Source organism: Erythrolamprus reginae, chromosome 6, assembly GCF_031021105.1.
Source record: "Erythrolamprus reginae isolate rEryReg1 chromosome 6, rEryReg1.hap1, whole genome shotgun sequence".
Lineage (NCBI taxonomy): Eukaryota > Metazoa > Chordata > Lepidosauria > Squamata > Dipsadidae > Erythrolamprus > Erythrolamprus reginae.
This window is the reverse complement of record NC_091955.1, coordinates 1,223,725-1,243,615: the sequence shown is the minus strand read 5'-3', so window position 1 is coordinate 1,243,615 and position 19,891 is coordinate 1,223,725. Positions and strand designations below refer to the sequence as shown.

General features: G+C 43.3%; 1 protein-coding gene across 1 annotated transcript in view; it reads right to left on the bottom strand.

Moving 5' to 3' along the window:
• Positions 1-19,891, bottom strand: part of DMTF1 (cyclin D binding myb like transcription factor 1) — a 24,829-nt gene extending 4,938 nt beyond the window's left edge. Inside the window, 15 exon segments of the mRNA XM_070754954.1 lie at positions 502-660; positions 1,506-1,591; positions 2,811-3,026; positions 4,069-4,220; positions 5,061-5,289; positions 6,288-6,332; positions 6,335-6,396; positions 8,359-8,391; positions 8,804-8,961; positions 10,298-10,374; positions 11,138-11,252; positions 13,070-13,164; positions 13,922-14,044; positions 14,768-14,884; positions 19,759-19,891. Of these exon segments, the coding sequence (XP_070611055.1) occupies positions 502-660; positions 1,506-1,591; positions 2,811-3,026; positions 4,069-4,220; positions 5,061-5,289; positions 6,288-6,332; positions 6,335-6,396; positions 8,359-8,391; positions 8,804-8,961; positions 10,298-10,374; positions 11,138-11,252; positions 13,070-13,164; positions 13,922-14,044; positions 14,768-14,876 (1,659 nt within the window). The 5' untranslated portion in view covers positions 14,877-14,884; positions 19,759-19,891.

The window sequence follows — 19,891 nt, the reverse complement described above, 5'->3', positions numbered from 1 at the left end:
CCACTTACAAACCTGAGCCTCCGAAACTGTAATCGGAAAAGGCAGGGAGAAGCCTCCATGGGGCCTATTTGGAATCTCCTGGGAGGAAACAGGGCCAGAAAAGGCGGGGAGAAGCCTCCGTGGGGCCTCTAGGAATCTCCTGGCAGGAAACAGGGCCGGAAAAGGTGGGGAGAAGCCTCCGTGGGGCCTCTCTAGGAATCTCCCGGGAGGAAACAGGGCCGGAAAAAGCGGGGAGAAGCCTCCGTGGGGCCTCTCTAGGAATCACACGATTTACTTGCTCTTACATTGATTCCTATGGGAAAAATTGCTTCTTCTTACAAACATTTCTACTTAAGAACCTGGTCACTGAACGGATTAAGTCCGTAAGTAGAGGCACCGCTGTATTTTATGAAAAATCCCATTCTTTATTTGAAGGCAAAAGGATACATAAACGAAACGCAAGTTTAGAACATCCAAGAAGAAGCCATTATTTATCTCTGGTCTTACTGTTCTGATACGTACGGACAAGGCGTGGACGATGATCTGGTCTGGGGAGGCTGGGGCTGTGGAAGCCGTCAGGGTGACGGTGGGGCTGGCGGTCAGGGTCAGCGGCAGGCCCTGGCTTGAGCTGGTCTGGAGTAGGTAGGTGCCTGGGGTTCCGGTCGGTTGCAGGTGGAAAGACTACAAGCGAAGGGGGGAGAAGGGAAAGAGAGGAGGAGTCAGGTCTTTCACGGCCATCTCAACGGAGCCCCTTCCAAGTGGGACGTCGGAGAGAAACTGAGTAAAATCTCTATAGAGACGTAACGGAAACAAGGTATGACCAACGAGTTGATTTATACGGTCTGAACCTCAGAGGAGCCCTGCTGAATGGGGCCAAAGCCCCTCGAGTCCAGCATTCTGTGTCCCACAGTGGCCCCCCAATTGTCCAGGGGGATCTTGAGCAGAAAGAGAAGGCAAGACCCTCCCTTTCCCTGGACCCCCAATAAATAGGACCTAAAGGAACCCTGCCTGCCTCAACCAACATAGAGGCGGCACTTGGTCATCAGGAGAAAGAGAGAGAGAGAAGGAAGGGAGGAGAGAGAGAAAAAGGGAGGGGAGGAAGGAAGGAAAGAGAAAGAGAGGACATAGTAACCTAAGAGTCCTGCTAAATTGGGCCAAAGCCCTCGAGTCCAGCATTCTGTGTCCCACAGTGGCCCCCCAATTGTCCATGGGGATCTTGAGCAATTTACTATACAAAAAAGTGTTACAAGCATCTTTTATATATTTTTGTATGTCTGTTTTGTATTGTATTAAGTTTGTATTTTAAATGTCTTTTTAAATATTTATAGTCAATAAAAATTATTTAAAAAAAGAGTTGTGGACTTCAACTCCCGGCATGGCTGTCTGGGGAATTCTGGGAGTTGAAGTCCACAAGTCTTAAAAGTGGCCGAGGTTGGGGGACCCCTGCACTACAGCTTCAAATATCTTGGTTAAAACCTTTTAACTGCAGAGAGATGGCAATCGAAGTCAACTCCCATAATACTTGCCGGCAAAATCTCAAACGTCTGTAGAGTCCCACTGTTTAGCGTTATGGTTTCGGAGTCGACGGAAGCCGCGGGGGAATCGGCAGAAGCTACAACAAGGGAAAAAATGTTTTTAATAGGAAAGTGAACCCACAAGAACAAGGGGGCACAATCTGAGGTCAGTTGGGGGAAAGATCAGAAGCAACGTGAGAAAATATTATTTGACGGAAAGAGTTGTAGATGCTTGGAAGAAACTTCCAGCGGACGTGGTTGGTCAATCCACAGTCACTGAATTTAAACATGCCTGGGATAAACATACCCTGATTCCCCGAAAATAAGTCACCCCCGAAAGTAAGACCTAGGAGAGGTTTCGTTTCGCAGCATTCCCAAACAGAACATATATAACATATATTTGAAGAAAGTATAATTGTTGAACATGGAAACAATGGTACGGTAGTAGTAAGAAATTCTGGATAGGATTCACAGTTTGTCTGGTTATGCTGGTTTGTGATGACAAGTTATAGTTATAGTTTATTAGATTTGTATGCCGCCTCTCTCCGAAGACTCGGGGCGGCTCACAACATAGCAATAATACAATACATTACAAATCTAAGAATAAAAAATTAGATCCATTTAAAAGACATTTGTATGCTGCCCCGAGTCTATGGAGAGGGGCGGCATACAAATTTAATAAATAATAATAATAATTAATAACATAATAAAACCCCTGTACAGTACTGTACTGTACAGTAAGTACAGTACAGTATATAATAAATGTTCATTGGTTTTACTTATTTATTTATGAGCCTAGAGTTATGTCAGAAAAGCAAGAAAAATATCGATAGGAAAAACCGCATAATATGTAAAATTGTATATAAAGTAAAATAAACAAGGGAAGAGAGGTTAAGATATCTCTCTACTTTTTGTACGTACCTGTTTTGTTTTTATGAATTTTCAATTAAAAGCTTTAAAACATTTTTTTTAAAAAAATGTTCATTTTTTTTGTTCAGCAATAAATGTGAATTATTCTTCATTGCAAAAAAAATAAGGCACCCCCTGAAAATAAGACGTTGCGCATCTTTGGGAGCAAAAATTAATATAAGACGCTGTCTTATTTTGGGGGAAACAGGGTTTATCAATAAAACGAATGGTGCTTGTCCGGCGACAGCCGCCCTGATCAGCGTCATGCGAGAAGAACCAGCCCTCTTGATACCCTGTAAATGCTGCCAGCTGACCCCTCCTCAACAGAAACCCCCCCAAATTAAAGGGGATCCCGTGAAAGCTTTTTTTAAAGAGGGGAATAGAGAGAGGGAATCTTGGGTGACTTACAGACGTGGGTGATCTGGAGGGGGATCTGCAAGGCCGCCACGGAAGCAGGGGAGCAGACGGAACTCTCCTCCAAGCGGGCCACGCGGATCTGGACGTGCTGGAGGCCGGAACCCGGGTGGGAGTTTGGCAGCCCGGCTAAAGACTTGGCATCCGGGAGCTGGTGCGCGGGGGTGTTTTTTTGGCTCTCGTGCAGCTGCCTGAGGCCCTTGATGAGAACTGGAAGGAGGAAGAAAAGGCGGCATTCGAGGCGGCCCAGACACAGAAACCGACGTGGATATTTTGCAATTAAAAATAAATAACTAAGAGCAATTGGGCCTCATTTACATATTCACGACAGCAAATGAGAGCGGATAAGGTCCTAGGCTAGTCTTGCAATGACCCACCCGGTCATCTGACCAGTTATTTCAGCAGTTCCAAACTTTGAGGACTTTGAGATGAGCAGGTTTCATCTCCCAGAATCCCCCAGCCTGCCTTGGTTGCCACGGTTGGGGAACATGAGTTGTTTTGTTCAACTCTTTTCCCGTTTACTCTCTTTCTCTCCAGGCTGGGGTTGGTGTTTCCAAGGACAACTTTTCCCAAGTTTTAGAAGTCTTGATTCAAGTTCCAAAAAATTGGTTTTGAGTTTGAAACGAGTCCTTTTTCTCCCTTTTCTTAGAAAGATAGTGTTGCAATCCCTCAACCAGGGTAGTGCTGCATTTCCTCAACCAGGGTTGGGCTGCATTTCCTCAACCAGGGTTGGGCTGCGATCCCCCAATCAGGGTTGGATCGTGGTCCCTAAACCAAGGTTGGGTTTTGATTCCTCGACCAAGGTTGCATTACAATCCCTCGACCAAGATTGCGTTGCAATCCCTCAACCAAGGTTGGGTTGCGATCCTTCAACCAGAGTTGTGTTACAATCCCTTGACCAACATTGCGTTGCAATCCCTCAACCAGGGTTGGGCTGCGATCCCTCAACCAGGGTTGGTGTGCCATCCCTCAACCAATTCAGTGTGGATTTTGACAGGAGAATGTAAAAATGGGGAGAGGTGCCGGAGAGAAACCAGCCGAGTCAGAGGAAGGGGTCAAGCAGGGAAGTAGTCTTGACCTCTTACGTGGGCACGAGTGGGCAAAGCCGCTGAACCTGATCTAGCCAGGCCTACCGAGACTGCCCGGGTGGGGAGATCCCTGTAAAAGGGGCATGGACAACCAAGGCCTAGCTGACCTCTTCCCGCATGGATCCGGCCGAGAGCAAGCCAGGAAGAGGCCTAGGGGACTTTACCGGGAAACGACACCTCTTTGTGGTTTGCGATCTGCCTCTTGATGGTCCACCACTTGCTCCGAAGCCACTGGGGTGAGCGGACGCTGGTCCAGCCTTCGGCCAACAGATCCCAGTTGATGCTGTTTTCATCCGCGGCCTCTAGCTCTGCTATTCTGACAGGATCACGCGGAGAGAGAGAGAAATGGTTCCTTTTACAAACATTGGCCTTTGGGGAAGGACGCAATTTTTAAGTTTTTAAAAAAAGACTGGACAATGCGTGCGATGACCCCGGGCCAGAGCACAGAGATAACACAGGCAATTCTCCCCCCCTTTGATCACTCCAAATTTCCCCAAACGCTCCCACGTGTCTGGCCAGGCCCAGAGCAAAATGATGACAACAACACTTAAAAGCACACATTCATACACACACACACACAAATCCCCCTCAAACAGCTTCTGGCTGCCCTGTTCTTTCATTTTTTGTCCCCCCCCCACTATTTTTAATCCTTTTTTTCCTTTTCTTTTTCTATTTTTTCCATTTCCATGTTTTTATTTTATCTTTTAAAAAGGAATGATTATTAATTGGGCTAATTTCCTGTATTTTATCTTAGGATGGATCTAGGTTTATCCCGTATTTTATTCTATTCTTCATTCCAATATTCTACTTTATTTTATTTTATTTTATTCTACCCTATCCTGTGTGATTTTTTAAAACTGTTTTTATCTTAACTGTTTAATGATGTTTTTAAATGTATCCTATTGTAAGCCACCCAGAGTCCTTTGGGAGTTGGGTGGCACAGAAATACAATCCATCTATCAATCAATCAATCAATCAACCAATCAAATATCTCTAACCGTGAAGCCTGAATATTTATGAAAGAAACGCAGGGGGACCTTGGGCAGAAGAGAGGTTGCTGGAGAGCTCCCCCCACCTGGTGCTTTCAAAGGAAGACTTTGGGGCGCTGGTCCCCCAGAGTCCACCCCTCCGCGCTCTCCGGCCGCCCGAAGCCAACCTGAGGATGAGGTTGATCTCGTCCTCCTTGGTCCACTCGGTGCCTCCGCTCTGCTTCCAGTTGAGGTAGTTGAGCCACTTCGAGCGGCACTGCTTCTCCGACCGGGTCCCCACCCGCTCGGCCACCGCTGCCCAGGAGACCCCCTGCGTGACGATGACCCCGGGCTCCGTGCTGGTCAGCTCATGGACCACCTCGGCCAGCCGCTTCTCTTCTTTCTCCGTCCATTTCCCTGAGTTGGGAAGAAAACAACAGCACTCGCACGTGGAATTACCGTATTTTTTGATAGACAGTGGTGCCTCTACTTACGAACTTCATTCGTTCCGTGACCAGGTTCTTAAGTAGAAGCAATTTTTTCCCCTAGGAATCAATGTAAAAGCAAATAATGTGTGCAAACCCATTAGGAAAGAAATAAAAGCTCGGAATTTGGGTGGGAGGAGGAGGAGGAAGAAGAGGAGGAGGACAGTCGCTGCCGAAGGAAGAAGGGGAGGGGAGGGGAATCAAAAAAATCCAAAACTTTAGGGCTTAAAAAAAAAAAAAGAGGGACTCTGAGGCAGCGAGGTTGGGGACGCGCCTCCCATACACCCGGCACGAGGCTGCCTCCCATACACTGGCTGCTGCTGCTGCTACCTGCTTCCCTTCCTCCCCATGCTGAAGGGCTACCCTCTCCTCTCGCTCGCTCGCTTTGTAGCCGGCGCCTTTTCTTCGCTGTGGTGACTCCTCGGCTGCCCAGAGTGAAGGGAGCGTTTCTTTTCTTTGGGTGCTGGCAGAGGTTTATTCCCTCTCCAAGCGCCCAGAGAAAGGAAAATGCTTTGTTCTCTCTGGGCTGCCAAAGCCTCCTTAAGCACCACCGAAAGGCTCCTCTGGCAGCCCAGAAAAGCCCGAGATGGCCAGGATTAAAGGGGGAATGGCAGGAAATTGGCCGGGCCTTCGTGCCACTCTCAAATTTCCTGGGAACTTTTTCCGGGCTCGGGTTCAGTCTCCTTTTCGAACAATCAGAAATGTAAAAAAAGAAAATAAGGGTGTGTTCTTTTTCCTCCCTTTTTCTTTCCTTTCTCTTTTCTTTCCTTCCCCTTCTTTACGTTTTTATTTGTATGTTTGCACTGTTTTTTTAACCTTTCCTGAGTTGTACTGTTGTTTTATAGGTTAATAAACATTTGGAAAAAAGAAAGAAAAAAGCGAAGCCGGTATAAACCAGGGTTCACTTGGCGGGTGTCTGAATGGCCGTACCTGTGTTGCAAGTGTCTTTCATCAGCCGGCATCGGTCTTTGACGAGGAAGCGCTGCGGCCAAGAGCCGCTCCAATCGTTGCCCAGTCGTTCCCGTGCTTGATCCTTAATCTAAGGGGGGGGGGGGGGAGAAAGCTCTTTTAAGTTTTTGCTCATTTGGGCTGGGAGGATCGGCGTGTTCTGACCCACGAGAAACCCTCTGAAGTGAACTAAAAGATTCCTTTACCTCCTCCCACCTACGACTGTATGACTGTCACTTGTTGCCTGTATCCTTAAGATTTTTATTAATATTGTTTCCTGACTGTTTATTTGACCCCTATGACAATCATTAAGTGTTGCACCTCTTGATTCTTCACAAAGGTCTCTTTTTCTTTGATGTCCACTGAGAGCATCTGCACCAAAGACAAATCCCTTGTGTGTCCAGTCATGCTTGGCCCATAAAAAATAAAGAATTCTATCTGAACCTCTTAGTCTTGCCACTAAGGCTGGCCGTGACATAGAGCATGAACTTCTATATAATAAATATAATATAATATAATATAATATAGTATAGTATAGTATAGTATAATATAATATAATATAATATAATATAATATAATGAGGACCTGGATTGTGGGGACAATATGGTGGCTCTGTTAAAAAGTGCTATTGCTAATATGTTGTAAGCCGCCCTGAGTCTAAGGAGAAGGGTGGCATAAAAATTGAATAAATAATATAATATAACATAACATAATATAATTAATATAACATAACATAATTTATTAAATTTATAAAGCCGCCCAACTCCTTTCAGAGTCTGGGCAGTGAACAGCAGGAGTGTAAGACCAGTTATAACCCCCCCAAATAAAAACAAGCATTCAACAAAGCCTTCATTTCAACACATTGATCAGGGGGCTAGAAGACCTCAACGCTTCCTTCGAACTCTGTTATTCTATATGGCGGAGAGCACAGAATTAATGAAGCCTTTTCTTTGGGACAAATAATCAAGCCCTTTGCCCCCAAAGAAAGCTGGAAGGCTTCCCTAGGCAAATAAAGAGGATTTGGGGGTGGATTCCATGCACACAATCCACTTTGATGATGTTCCTGTCATTCCCTCCAGTGCAAATTATCTCAGGGACCGCCTTCTGCTGCACGAATCCCAGAGACCAGATAGGTCCCACAGAGTGGATGTTCTCCGGGTCCCGTCAACTAAAGAATGCCGCTTGGCGGGACCCAGGGGAAGAGCCTTCTCTGTGGCAGCCCCGGCCCTCTGGAACCAACTCCCCCAAAGATTAGAATTGCCCCCCACCCTCCTTGCCTTTCGTAAGCTACCTTAAAAAACCCACCTCTACCGTCAGGCATGGGGGGAATTGAGACCCTCTTCCCCCTAGGTCTTTACAATTCTATGCATGGTATGTATGTATGTATGTGTTTGGTTTTTTTATATTAATGGGTTTTTAATTGTTTCTAACATCAGACTACTATTGTACACTGCTTTATTGTTGCTGTTAGCCGCCCCGAGTCTCCGGAGAGGGGCAGCATACAAATCCAATCAATCAATCAATCAATAAATAAATAAATAAATAAACAAACAAATAAATTCACGAGTCTTGACTTGCCCATTTAAGATGAAATCACGTTTTATAGAATGGGATTTGAACAATTGGCAAAATAAACATAGAAACATAGAAGTCTGACGGCAGAAAAAGACCTCATGGTCCATCTAGTCTGCCCTTATACTATTTCCTGTATTTTTTATCTTACAATGGATATATGTTTATCCCAGGCATGTTTAAATTCAGTTACTGTGGAGTTATCTACCACGTCTGCTGGAAGTTTGTTCCAAGGATCTACTACTCGTTCAATAAAATAATATTTTCTCACGCTGCTTTTGATCTTTCCCCCAACTAACTTCAGATTGTGTCCCCTTGTTCCTGGGTTCACTTTCCTATTAAAAACACTTCCCTCCTGGACCTTATTTAAATTTAAATGTTTCTATCATGTCCCCCTTTTCCCTTCTGTCCTCCAGACTCTACAGATGGAGTTCATGAAGTCTTTCCTGATAAGTTTGATGCTCAAGACCTTAAAACTTACTCTTTGAGTTTTTCAATCTCTTCGGGAGTATACCTGTTTTGGAAACATGGAAACAGCAGAGTTAATGAAAATGTAAATTTATGCTCATTATACAAATTCATCTTGGGCCAGTACCTTTCTCTCTCTCTCTCTCTCTCTCTCTATCTAATCTGTCTATCTGTCTTTTTATCTTTCTATCTCTCTATATATTTAGTTGATGAGAGCTAAATAGTTTCAAATAGATCTATGCTAGTCTCCCTTTATTTATCAGTAAAATCAGTAAAATGTTAATATACACACACACACACACGCAAACAAAATAAAATTCATTTTCTGCTCCGTTTCTTCCTTATTTCTAACATTTTAAAGCCTGTCCTCGACTCCCCCCCCAGAACCTGGGCCCCGGTGCCGTTCCCAGCTCAGAGTCCTCCCCTCCTGCGGGCCAAACCTTTAGGAAGGTTCATACTTGCCAACGTGGTTTCGGTCGTCGTACATGCGAAGGACGCGTCTGTAAACGGCAAAGAGAGGCCGGTTCAAACCCCAGGCGATGGTCCGGTAGAAGTCTTTCCTTTCGTCTTTGGACATCTCGAAAATGATCTCGGTGGCGTCTTTGATTCCCCGGGCCTGGGCGCACGAAGGGGAGAATCTCAGTGTCCCTCCCTTGACACAGAGTTTATTTTTCTGTTCTTTTCCGCACAGCCTCCCCAAAATAAGTGAACTCTGATCAATCTGAGCTACTTGCTGTTTGTGTTGACAAAGGGGAAGGCGGAAGGAATAAGCCAGGATTTGACTTTGCGGGTTTAAGATGGCGGCTGAACAGCCCAGGACTTACACTATTGCTCGGTTATACAATGAACTCCACGTTTAATATGAGGTTAAACTGAGACGGCAGCAATGGGTTTTTTTCCCTTTTGAAAAGTAATTAGCAACCAGGTAAAGGTGCAAAATTCATTTCCCTTTAAATTAAACATGGAAGAAATGACCCTATTATTCCTAATGGATTTTAAAATCAAAACAAGGATGTTTGAATATGTAATCTCTTTTTTTATAACTACAAAATGAAATACTGTACAGTGATCCCTCTACTTACGAACTTCATTCGTTCCGTGACCAGGTTCTTAAGTAGAAACGTTTGTAAGAAGAAGCAATTTTCCCCATAGGAATCAATGTAAAAGCAAATAAGGTGTGCGATTGGGGAAACCACGGTGAGGGTGAAGGCCCTGTTTCCTCCCAGGAGATTCCTAGAGAGGTCCCACAGAGGCTTCTCCCCTTCTTTTCCAGCCCTGTTTCCTCCCAGGAGATTCCTAGAGAGGCCCAACGGAGGCTTCACCCCATCTTTTCCGGCCGTTATCTCCTAGGAGATTCCTAGAGAGGTCCCACGGAGGCTTCTCCCTGCCTTTTCTGGCCGTTTCCTCCCAGGAGATTCCTAGAGAGGTCCCACGGAGGCTTCTCCCCACCTTTTCCAGCCCTGTTACCTCCTAGGAGATTCCTAGAGAGGCCCCATGGAGGCTTCTCCCCACTTTTTCCGGTTACCAGTCACTATTCGGTTAAATGGGTGAGTAAACAGTCTGTATGCTGCTTAACCAGATCTACTGCTTTATAAGCTCCAGCAAACTGAAGAGAAGAGCATGGCCTCTTCATGTATGGAGCGAAAGGGGACCTATCACGTACGGAGCGAAAGGGACGTATCATGTATGGAGCGAAAGGGACCTATCACGTACGGAGCAAAAGGTACCAATCGCGTACGGAGCGAAAGGGACCGATCATGTACAGAGCGAAAAGGATCAATCACGTACGGAGCGAAAGGGACCGATCATATACAGAGCGAAAGGGATCAATCGGTTTTCTGGAAATTTGGGACTACAAGAAAGATGGAAACGCTCTATGGAATCCCACGGATGAAAAACTCTGGAACTCACCAACACCTAAAACTAGGACATGTATTGAAAGCGACACAAACCTTCAAATAACGCTCAATGTTACTCATCAAAATCTGAATTTCTTCCTTCGACCACATGCCCTGTTTCCACTTATGACCTTGAAAAATGGAGAAGAAGCCGTCACACAGAGAGACACCCTACCAGCAGTTCAATTTACGGAGAACGATTAGCAAAGAGAAGCGGACAATCTTCATTTAGGTCCACTTCTAATCCAGCAGATAGTTTTGAGTTATCGTTTGTAGTCACTATAGCATTATTTTCTTAGTATAAGCTGACAGAGAATGGCAATTATTGGGCGGCTTAAAACATAGTGAATAAGATGTGATCATCAAATGACAGTATTGTTTTTTTCAGTGCTTTCCCAAGTCATTCGAAGTGGTTTTATATCCGTGCACCCAACTTCACAAGCACTTATCTGTTATATTTTCAAACACACAACAAATTTAATAGCATGTATACAAAAATGTTGGCATTTAGCACTGATAATAAATGCCACAAATTGGAAATGAAGTTTCTATTATTTTTAGACAATATATATATATATATATATATTGTCTAAAAGTATATATAAAGGCTGGAATGGCTGGGAATCCAATAAAATACAAGCTATAATAATTTAGCTATACGCTAAAAAACAATACTGTATATTCATTGCAAAAAAAACCCCCCACCTAGCATAATGTCCTCAAGTTATTTTAATGGGATTCCTCTCAAAACAACGCCATACTTTTCGGTCACGCGCCAAATTGAATTTTGAATTTGAATTGAATTTATTAGATTTGTGTGCCGCCCCTCTCCAAAGACTCTCGGACATCCCTTGACCTAGAGTTGCCCTCCACAAATAGGAAACGTAAACTTGCCTTTGTTTGTCAGACAATCCTTGTCTTCTTTGGTGGTAAACCAGGCCTGACTGACGGCCGAGACCTCTTCGTTGGCTAGAGACGAGATTTCATCCAGTTGCTCATTTTGAAGGATCTGGGAGAGGTCAAGAGCAGAGGAAACCCTTTCAATCCCAAGAGCTCTGGACTTCAACTCTCGGAACAACAGACCCATACCTTTGATGGCCACCTTATCTTTTATACAGTGTTCCCTCGATTTTCGCGGGTTCGAACTTCACGGAAAGTCTATACCACGGTTTTTCAAAAATATTAATTAAAAAATACTTTGCGGGTTTTTTCCCTATACCATGGTTTTTCCCACCCGATGACCTCATATGTCATCGCCAAACTTTCGCCTGCCTTTAATAAATATTTTTTTAATAAACTTTAATAAATAAACATGATGAGTAATAATCTGAATGGTTGCTAAGGGAATGAAAAAGTGCAATTCAGGGGTTTAAAGATTTAAGGGAAGGTTTGTGATACTGTTCATAGCCAAAAATAGTGTAATTACTTCCGCATCTCTACGTCGTGGAAATTCGACTTTCGCGGGCGGCCTCGGAACGCATCCCCCACAAAATGCGAGGGAACACTGTATTTTCTTTTTAAAAAATAATTTTTAAAATTGATTTTCATATTAACAATATAATAATTAAACATTCACACAACACGTAAGTGTGTTCAGTGTTCTAAATGCCCACCACCAAACAACATTCACATTCCTCCACCAAAATGGGGGCATAATTTCTATATTCCATTTCAACGCAAGAGCAATATATCTATTTACATATTATAAAGTACAGTGATACCGTCTAACAAACCCCTGGTCATACAAACCTTTTGAGATACAAACCCGGGGTTTAAGATTGTTTTGCCTTTTCTTCCAAACTATTTTCACCTTACAAACCCCGCCTCCGGACTTCTGTTGCCAGCCAAGCACCCGCTTTTGTGCTGCTGGGATTCCCCTGAGGCTCCCCTCCATGGGAAAGCCCACCTCTGGACTTCCATGTTTTTGCCATGCTGCAGGGGAATCCCAGCAGTGCAAAAACAGGGGCTTCGCTGGAAACGGAAGTCCGGAGGTGGGGTTTCCCAGCGAGGGGAGCCTCAGGGGAATCCCAGCATCGCAAAAACAAGGAAGTCCGCAGGTGGGGTTTCCGATGGAGGGGAGCCTCAGGGGAATCCCAGCAGTGCAAAAACAAGGAAGTCCGCAGGTGGGGTTTCCGATGGAGGGGAGCCTCAGGGGAATCCCAGCAGTGCAAAAACTGGCACTTCGGCTGGCGAAATGGCTGTTTTGGGCATGTACGCATTAATCGCTTTTCCATTGATTCCTATGGGAAACATTGTTTCGTCTTACAAACTTTTCACCTTACAAACCTTGTCCCGGAACCAATTAAGTTCGTAAGACGAGGTATCACTGTAATTCTAATTTATTCTTTATACCTTGGTTTTGAATTCTACCAACCATATATCTCTTTCCTTTTCCTATCGTCCCATCGGTTTCACTGGCCGAATTCATCCTCTTATTCATAATCTCAAACTGAATATGGTCCACCATGTACCTATACCAATTTTGCATTGTCCATTTTGTCGCATCCTTCCAACCCAAGACTATGACCGCCTGAGCGCTTTCTATTGTTGCTTTTTTTATTTCTCTAAATTCTCCCATCTCGTTCCTTTTGACTAACACCGCCACTTCCTTTGTAATTGTCCATCGTATATTTAACATCCTATTAGAGTCTGCTTGCATTTTACATTTTTCAAGGCCCAAGATTGCATGGGGCCCCTCCGGGAGAAGGGGGACTCTAACCTTGGCAACTTTTAAGACTTGTGGCCTTCGACTCCCAGAATTCCTCACCCCGCAAAAGGTTAAAATGGTCAAGGTTGGGGACCCTTGCCCAGGGGCAATTCATATACCTGAATTTGAGTCACCGTTCCTTCGTTAACCTCATGGTCAGCTACTTCTGTGGTGGCAGTCATGGTCACCTCAAAGCTCTGGTCACTTTCTGAAACTGGGAAACACATAAAGGGTTAAGCCTGTGTAGTTTGTGAGAGTTGTAAATATCCTTCTCACACATGCACATCAGCTAGAGCTCCTCCGGGAGCCTTTCTGTCTTGCCATCCGTTTCCTTTAGGGCCAGTGGTGGAGGCCCCTGGTTAGGAACCCAGGAGATGGGGAGTTCTAGTCCCGCTTCCGCCATGAAAGCCAGCTGAGTGACCTTGGACCAGTTTCCACTCCCTCGGCCCAACCTACCTCACAGGGCAGGGGTTTATTTATTTATTTATTTATTTTATTAATTGGATTTATATGCCGCTTGTTGTTTTGGAGAACCTAATAGGGTTGCCACAAGGCCTCTAAGAGGAGGAAGATGTGTTGGACAACGTTGGCTGCCTTGAGTTGCGTGTAAAAATGATAAAAGTGATGAATGAATAGATGGATGGATGGAGGGATAGATGGTAGATGAATGAATAAATGGCTGGCTGGCTGGCTGGATGAATGGTAGATGGATGAATAAATGAATGAGTGGATGGATGATAGATGGATGAATAAATGGATAAATGGATGGATGGATGGATGGATGGATAGAGGGATGAATGAATGAATGATTACAGACTGGGGTAAGGAATAGCGGATCAATTGACCAGCCAAACAAAAATTGACTTGGCCCCTCAATCTCTAGAGACCCTCCTCTGGGTCCAGCCGTGGGTTCTCCTTCCCTCCCTCCCTCCTTCCCGCCACCCCTGCAGATCCTTCCGAAGGGCCCTTACTTGGAAGCGCAACGACCGAGACGCAGGGCGGGTGGCCTTCAAGGCTGTCATCGTCTTCCGAGGAGAGGCAGAGCCTTTTGTGGGGAGGTCCGGTGCTGTCGTCTGAGTCTATTCCGTCCGCCTCTATGCGGAGAGAAGGAGGAGAAGGACAGCCGTCAGGCTCAGAAAGCAATCACCAAATTTGACAGGCTCTCCCGCTGAACTGCCTACTGCAGATCATGCAAAGACGCGGCCTGACCCTCAACTGCAAATCCCAGGGAGACATGGAGCCCGTGACACAAACGCCGGTTCCTGAGAAATATTCACACTTTAGCTCTTGGTCCAAGAGTCTTGAGTCCCATTGGGATTGGGCGGCATGGGGGGAAGAAAGAAAGGAAGGAAGGAAGCGTAGGAAGGAAGGAAGGAGGTATCTTCTTTGTGGAAGGAGAAAGGAAGGAAGAAAGGAAGGAAGAGGGAAGAAAGAAAAAATAAAGAGAAAGAAAGGAAGGAAAGAAGAAAGAAAGAAAGAAAGAAAGGCGTCTTCTTTGTGGAAGAAGAAAGAAAGAAAGAAAGAAAGAAAGAAGGAATAATTTAATTTAAAACAATTAAATATTTTTAAAATGCATTTAAAATAATTAAATTTAAATAATTTAATTTAAAACAATTAAATAATTTGAGAAAGAGTTCAAAAACTCTGACCTGCTCTCTGGTGCCAGACCTCTAAAGAACGAACGGCCTAACACCCCGCCCCCCGTTTAAAAGTTCCAATTCCCAGTCCCAATACTTTCCCCGCAGAACCATTAAAATGTATTGCAATTGGAAATAATAGGGAGAAAAGCCTACAGTCCAAGAACAGATGTTCTATACCATCCTGAGGGCAGTGAAGGATGAGGTTGCCTTGGGGATCCTGGGTCAGAGTCACGGAACTCACGGTTTCCACTGTCAGTGTGTCAGAGGCTTCTTCAACTGTGGTCATAATCAAATCTACAAAGAGAACAATCACAAAGATTAGCCATTGGGGGCTCAGGGTTTAGAATACAGTGGCACCTCTCCCTGAGAAGGCCTCTACTTACGATAAGATTTGCCTCTTCTCAAGAACCATTTTTCACTTACAAACCTGAGCCTCCAAAACTGTAACTGGAAAAGGCAGAGAAAAGCCTCCATGGGGCCTCTCTAGGAATCTCCTGGGAGGAAACAGGGCCAGAAAAGGCGGGAAGAAGCCTCCGTGGGGCCTCTCTAGGAATCTCCTGGGAGGAAACAGGGCCTCCACCCTCCCTGTGGTTTCCTCAATCGCACACATTATTTGCTTTTACATTGATTTCTATGGGAAAAATGGCTTCTTCTTACAAACTTTTCTACTTAGGAACCTGGTCAAGGAATGAATTAAGTTCGTAAGTAGAGGCACCACTGTATTTGAAGCTAAGGTGCTCTCTAAGCCTGGTCATTTTCCTCTCGTAGACATTTCATTATCCAAAATTGATAACATCACCACAGTTAGGGCACTGATGTTACCAGTGATGGCCAGCTATCGGAACGGTAAGATGCTATGTTCCGGTGGCAATTTTTAGGATGCGTGCGCAGCTGTGTGCCTGAGATTTGGTTCCTGTGCATGTGCAGAAAGCGAAATCTTGTGTGAAGACGCTTACGCGAGCAAGATATTTTTGCTTCTGTGCATGCACAGAATTCTATTCTATTGTTCATTCCAATACATTCCATTCTATTCTGATCTATTCCATTTCATTCCACATTTTCTACTCTATTCTATTCTACTATTCTATTCTATTTTATTCTCTATTATTTTATTCTCTATTCTCTATTTTATTCTCTATTCTATTTTCCTGTTCTATTCTATTTTATTCTCTATTCTCTATTATTTTATTCTCTATTCTCTATTTTATTCTCTATTCTATTCTATTTTTCTATTCTATTCTCTATTCTATTTTCCTGTTTTATTTTATTCTCTATTCTATTCTATTCTATTCTTATGTGATCTGCCAACCAAGGGAGGTTTTGGTTTTGCAAACCGAGAAGTCTCTTGTCTTGAAAGGCTCCGTTGACTGAAGCAGAATGCAAGCAGTCCTTGATTTACGAACCACAACGTTTGGGTTGCCAAGGGAGGCATTTAATGAGTTTTGCCCGTGTTCCACCCTTCCTTGTCACGGTTTGTTAACTGAATCACAGCAGTTCTTAAGTTAAAATAACATGGTGGGTAGGTCAATTTGGCTCCCCCTTGATGGAAGTTTGCTGAAACCTTGAAACAGTCACTAAATTAACTATTGCATGTCCAGAACTACACGTACATCATTACTATAATATAATTATAATATATTATATTATAATTATAGCGAGAAACCTTGCGAGGAGGAAATATAATTATAGCGAGACCCCATTGGGAATAACACTGTGTCCAGTTCTGGAGACCTCATCTACAAAAAGATATGGATCAAATTGAACAGGTCCAAAGATGGGCTACAAGAATGGTGGAAGGTCTTAAATAGGTTTTATATTTAAGACCTTCCACCATTCTTGTAGCCCGTCTTTGGTATCAGGAAAGACTTCATGAACTCTGTATAGACTGGAGGATGGAAGGGAAAGGGGGGACATGATCGAAACATTTAAATACGTTAAAGGGTTAAATAAGGAGGAAAGCATTTTTAATAGGAAGAACAAGGGGACACAATCTGAGGTGAGTTGGGGGAAAGATTAGAAGTAATGTGAGAAAATATTATTTGACTGAAAGAGGAGTAGATGCTTGGAACAAACTTCCAGCAGACGTGGTTGGTCAATCCACAGGAATTGAATATTAAACATGCCTGGGATAAACACAGATCCATCCTAAGATAAAACACAGGATAGAATAAGGGCAGACTAGATGGACCAGGAGGTATTTTTCTGCTGTCAATCTTCTATGTTTCTATGCAACACTGATTGACAATCAATCAGTCAATCTTCTATGTTTCTATATCCATAGTATTCCAATAATGAGATTTTCTTTTCGTGGCCCTACATTGCTCATTGCCCCCCAGCCCTCACCTCACCTCACCATTCGCCTAGAACTCAGTTCTGGCCTTTAACTACAATGTTCATTTGAAGGGACATATTTAAATGTAACAGAAGATCTTTTAAAAAGCCCCATACACTCCTCCCCATAAATCTGTTTTCAGAGCCCACAAAGAGCTGTCGTGCCTGATGACACCTTTGCAATTCAGACAGAAGTCATCTTTTCATGAGCAAAAAGTTGATCCATCTGAGAACTGAATTGTATTTTGAGACACTATTATGATGTATTCTGTGCAGGTGTAAAATTAAAAGAAAATACAGTGGAAGAAAATAGACATTTTGAAATACGGGTTTTTTTATTTGTCAAAGCATCCAAGCACGTAGTGGTACTATACTGTAAACATGCCAGCTGAAAAAGATGGGAGGCGGTTTATTTCAGATTATTCGTGGTAAATATCCATATATCTACTTTTTGTATGTCATGGTTTGGTTGTCAATTGTTTATGAAACAGAAAACTCCTACACAAGAACACTTGGCTGCCTTGATAACTCAAAACCTCTCAGCATGAATAGTAAAAAATCAAATTCAGGAGAGAATTTATGTTAAAATACCACTGACATATGAGGCTAATGGACACTTATACTAGAAAAGTAAACTCTATGGAATTCGAGACCAAACTATAAAGAACAAATTGGAATCACTCTACATTTTGCAAACACGTTGATATTCCTGGTTGTAAAATATTATTAAAATATTATGTTGTCGGGTGGCAAGAACACAATTCACAGTGCACTGTTTTGTGTTGTGTGTTTTGATATTATAAAAATTAATTAAAAAATTATATTTTAAAAAAAGTAAACTGTATGGAATGATATTAGAACATCTTTTAGTCTCTAACCACAAACTTCAATAAACTCAGTGCCCCTAGATTTTGCAATAGCAGGAAATCTTATATAGTGTGGTAAAGAAAGAAAGAGACAGAGAGAGGGGGGGAGGAGGAAGAAGGAAAGAGAAAGGAGGCAGAGAGAGGAAGGAAGGAAGGGAGGGAGGATGGATGGAAGGAAGGGAGGATGGATGGATGGAAAGAAGGAAGGAAGGAAGGAAGGGAGGATGGAAGGAAGGAAGGAAGGAAGGAAGGGAGGATGGATGGATGGAAGGAAGGAAGGAAGGAAGGGAGGATGGAAGGAAGGAAGGAAGGAAGGGAAAGGCAGAATCATCAATAGGAGCAGAATATGAGAACCTTCATTTACTGTAGTATAGGTATGTTTGTAAAATTACCATTTTATATTTTGTGCATCCAATCACACTTGGCGAATATAGAATTCTCTTTCACACTCACACACCCACGTGTATACACCCACCCACCTGCATTGCTTTTATACATCACAATACCCAAAACAGCTTATTAGACTTCTCACCCTCCCAAGCCCCAACAATATGTAGATTGTTCTGAGTTCGGGTTTTATAGTGTATTCAATATACTACTATATTCAAAGCAGCACGAAGCTAACAACGTCAGCCTGATGATGGTGAGTGTGATTTCACCGGAACGTCGCATAGACACTCAAAATATTACACGGGGCAAAACCCGAACTCAGAACAATCTACATATATATACCGGTGAAAATCTATGAAAACAAATACTGTACATATATACATACACACACACACACACATACAGTTCGTATGAATATATACACATACATGCACACAGGCAAACTCATGTATATCTAAATTCATGCATACAGATATGTGCTGTCCTTGGAGAGGGGGGCATACAAATCAATCAATCAATCAATCAATCAAATAAATAAATAAATAAATGAAATAATAATATATATATTATACATATGAATTGTATACATAATGAATAAATTAACTGCCTTGTAAATGGCCCTGGGTTGGGTCTAGAGGCAAAAAGGAACTGTGACATTCCTTCAATATACCAGGGTGATCCGATATAATAAATATATATATATCTATATCTAGTCCTTGGAGAGGGGGGTATACAAATCAATCAATCAAATAAATAAATGAAATAATAAAATATATATAATACATATGAATTGTATACATAGTCTCCCTTAATTTTCAAATTCAGCAAAAACATGTGACACATATACAGTATGTATGTTTATATGTATATGTATGTATATATGTATATGTAAATGTGTATACATATATACATATACTGAGACGCTTCTTCAATATACCAGGGTGATCTGACCTAATATATCTATATGTATATGTACACACACATATATACACACACACATACATATAAAGTATACATGCATATACAGTATACTCATCCATATATATTTGTATCAGCAAAAAAACCATGTGACATATATATATATATATATATATATATATATATACATACATACATACATACATACATACATACATACATACAGTATACCGGTATATATATATATATATATATATATATATATATATGTATATGTATATGTATATGTATATGTATATGTATATGTATATGTATATATATATAATGTATACACACACGCATACATATCCATGCACACCCCCCCTATACAGCCAGTCCACCCACTCTTAGAGATCTAAATTCCTGCATCGAGAGATGTGCAACCCCCTCTCCCCCCCACCCCTCCCGCAGGGCAGGGCCTTTCCTGAGGCCCTCGGGGGGCCCCTTCCCCAAAAGCCCCCTCCTCCTCCTCCTCCTGGGGGTGGGTGGGAGGGTGTGTGTGTGTCTGTGTGTCTGTGGGGGAGGCGCCCCTGCGGCGATCTCCGTCTGCATCGATCGACTGGATCCCTCCGCTCCCCCCTCCCCCTCCCTCCCCTCCCCGTCCGAAGGGCGCCAGGCACTTACTTCCTGTTTTGGGTCCGGGCACTTGAGAGGCCAGGATGGAGGCTCCGAAATGCCAGGATGGAGCCGCCCGCCCGCCTCCCTCAGCGACGCCGCCTCCGCCCGCGCCACCAGCACCACCAGCACCACCACACAC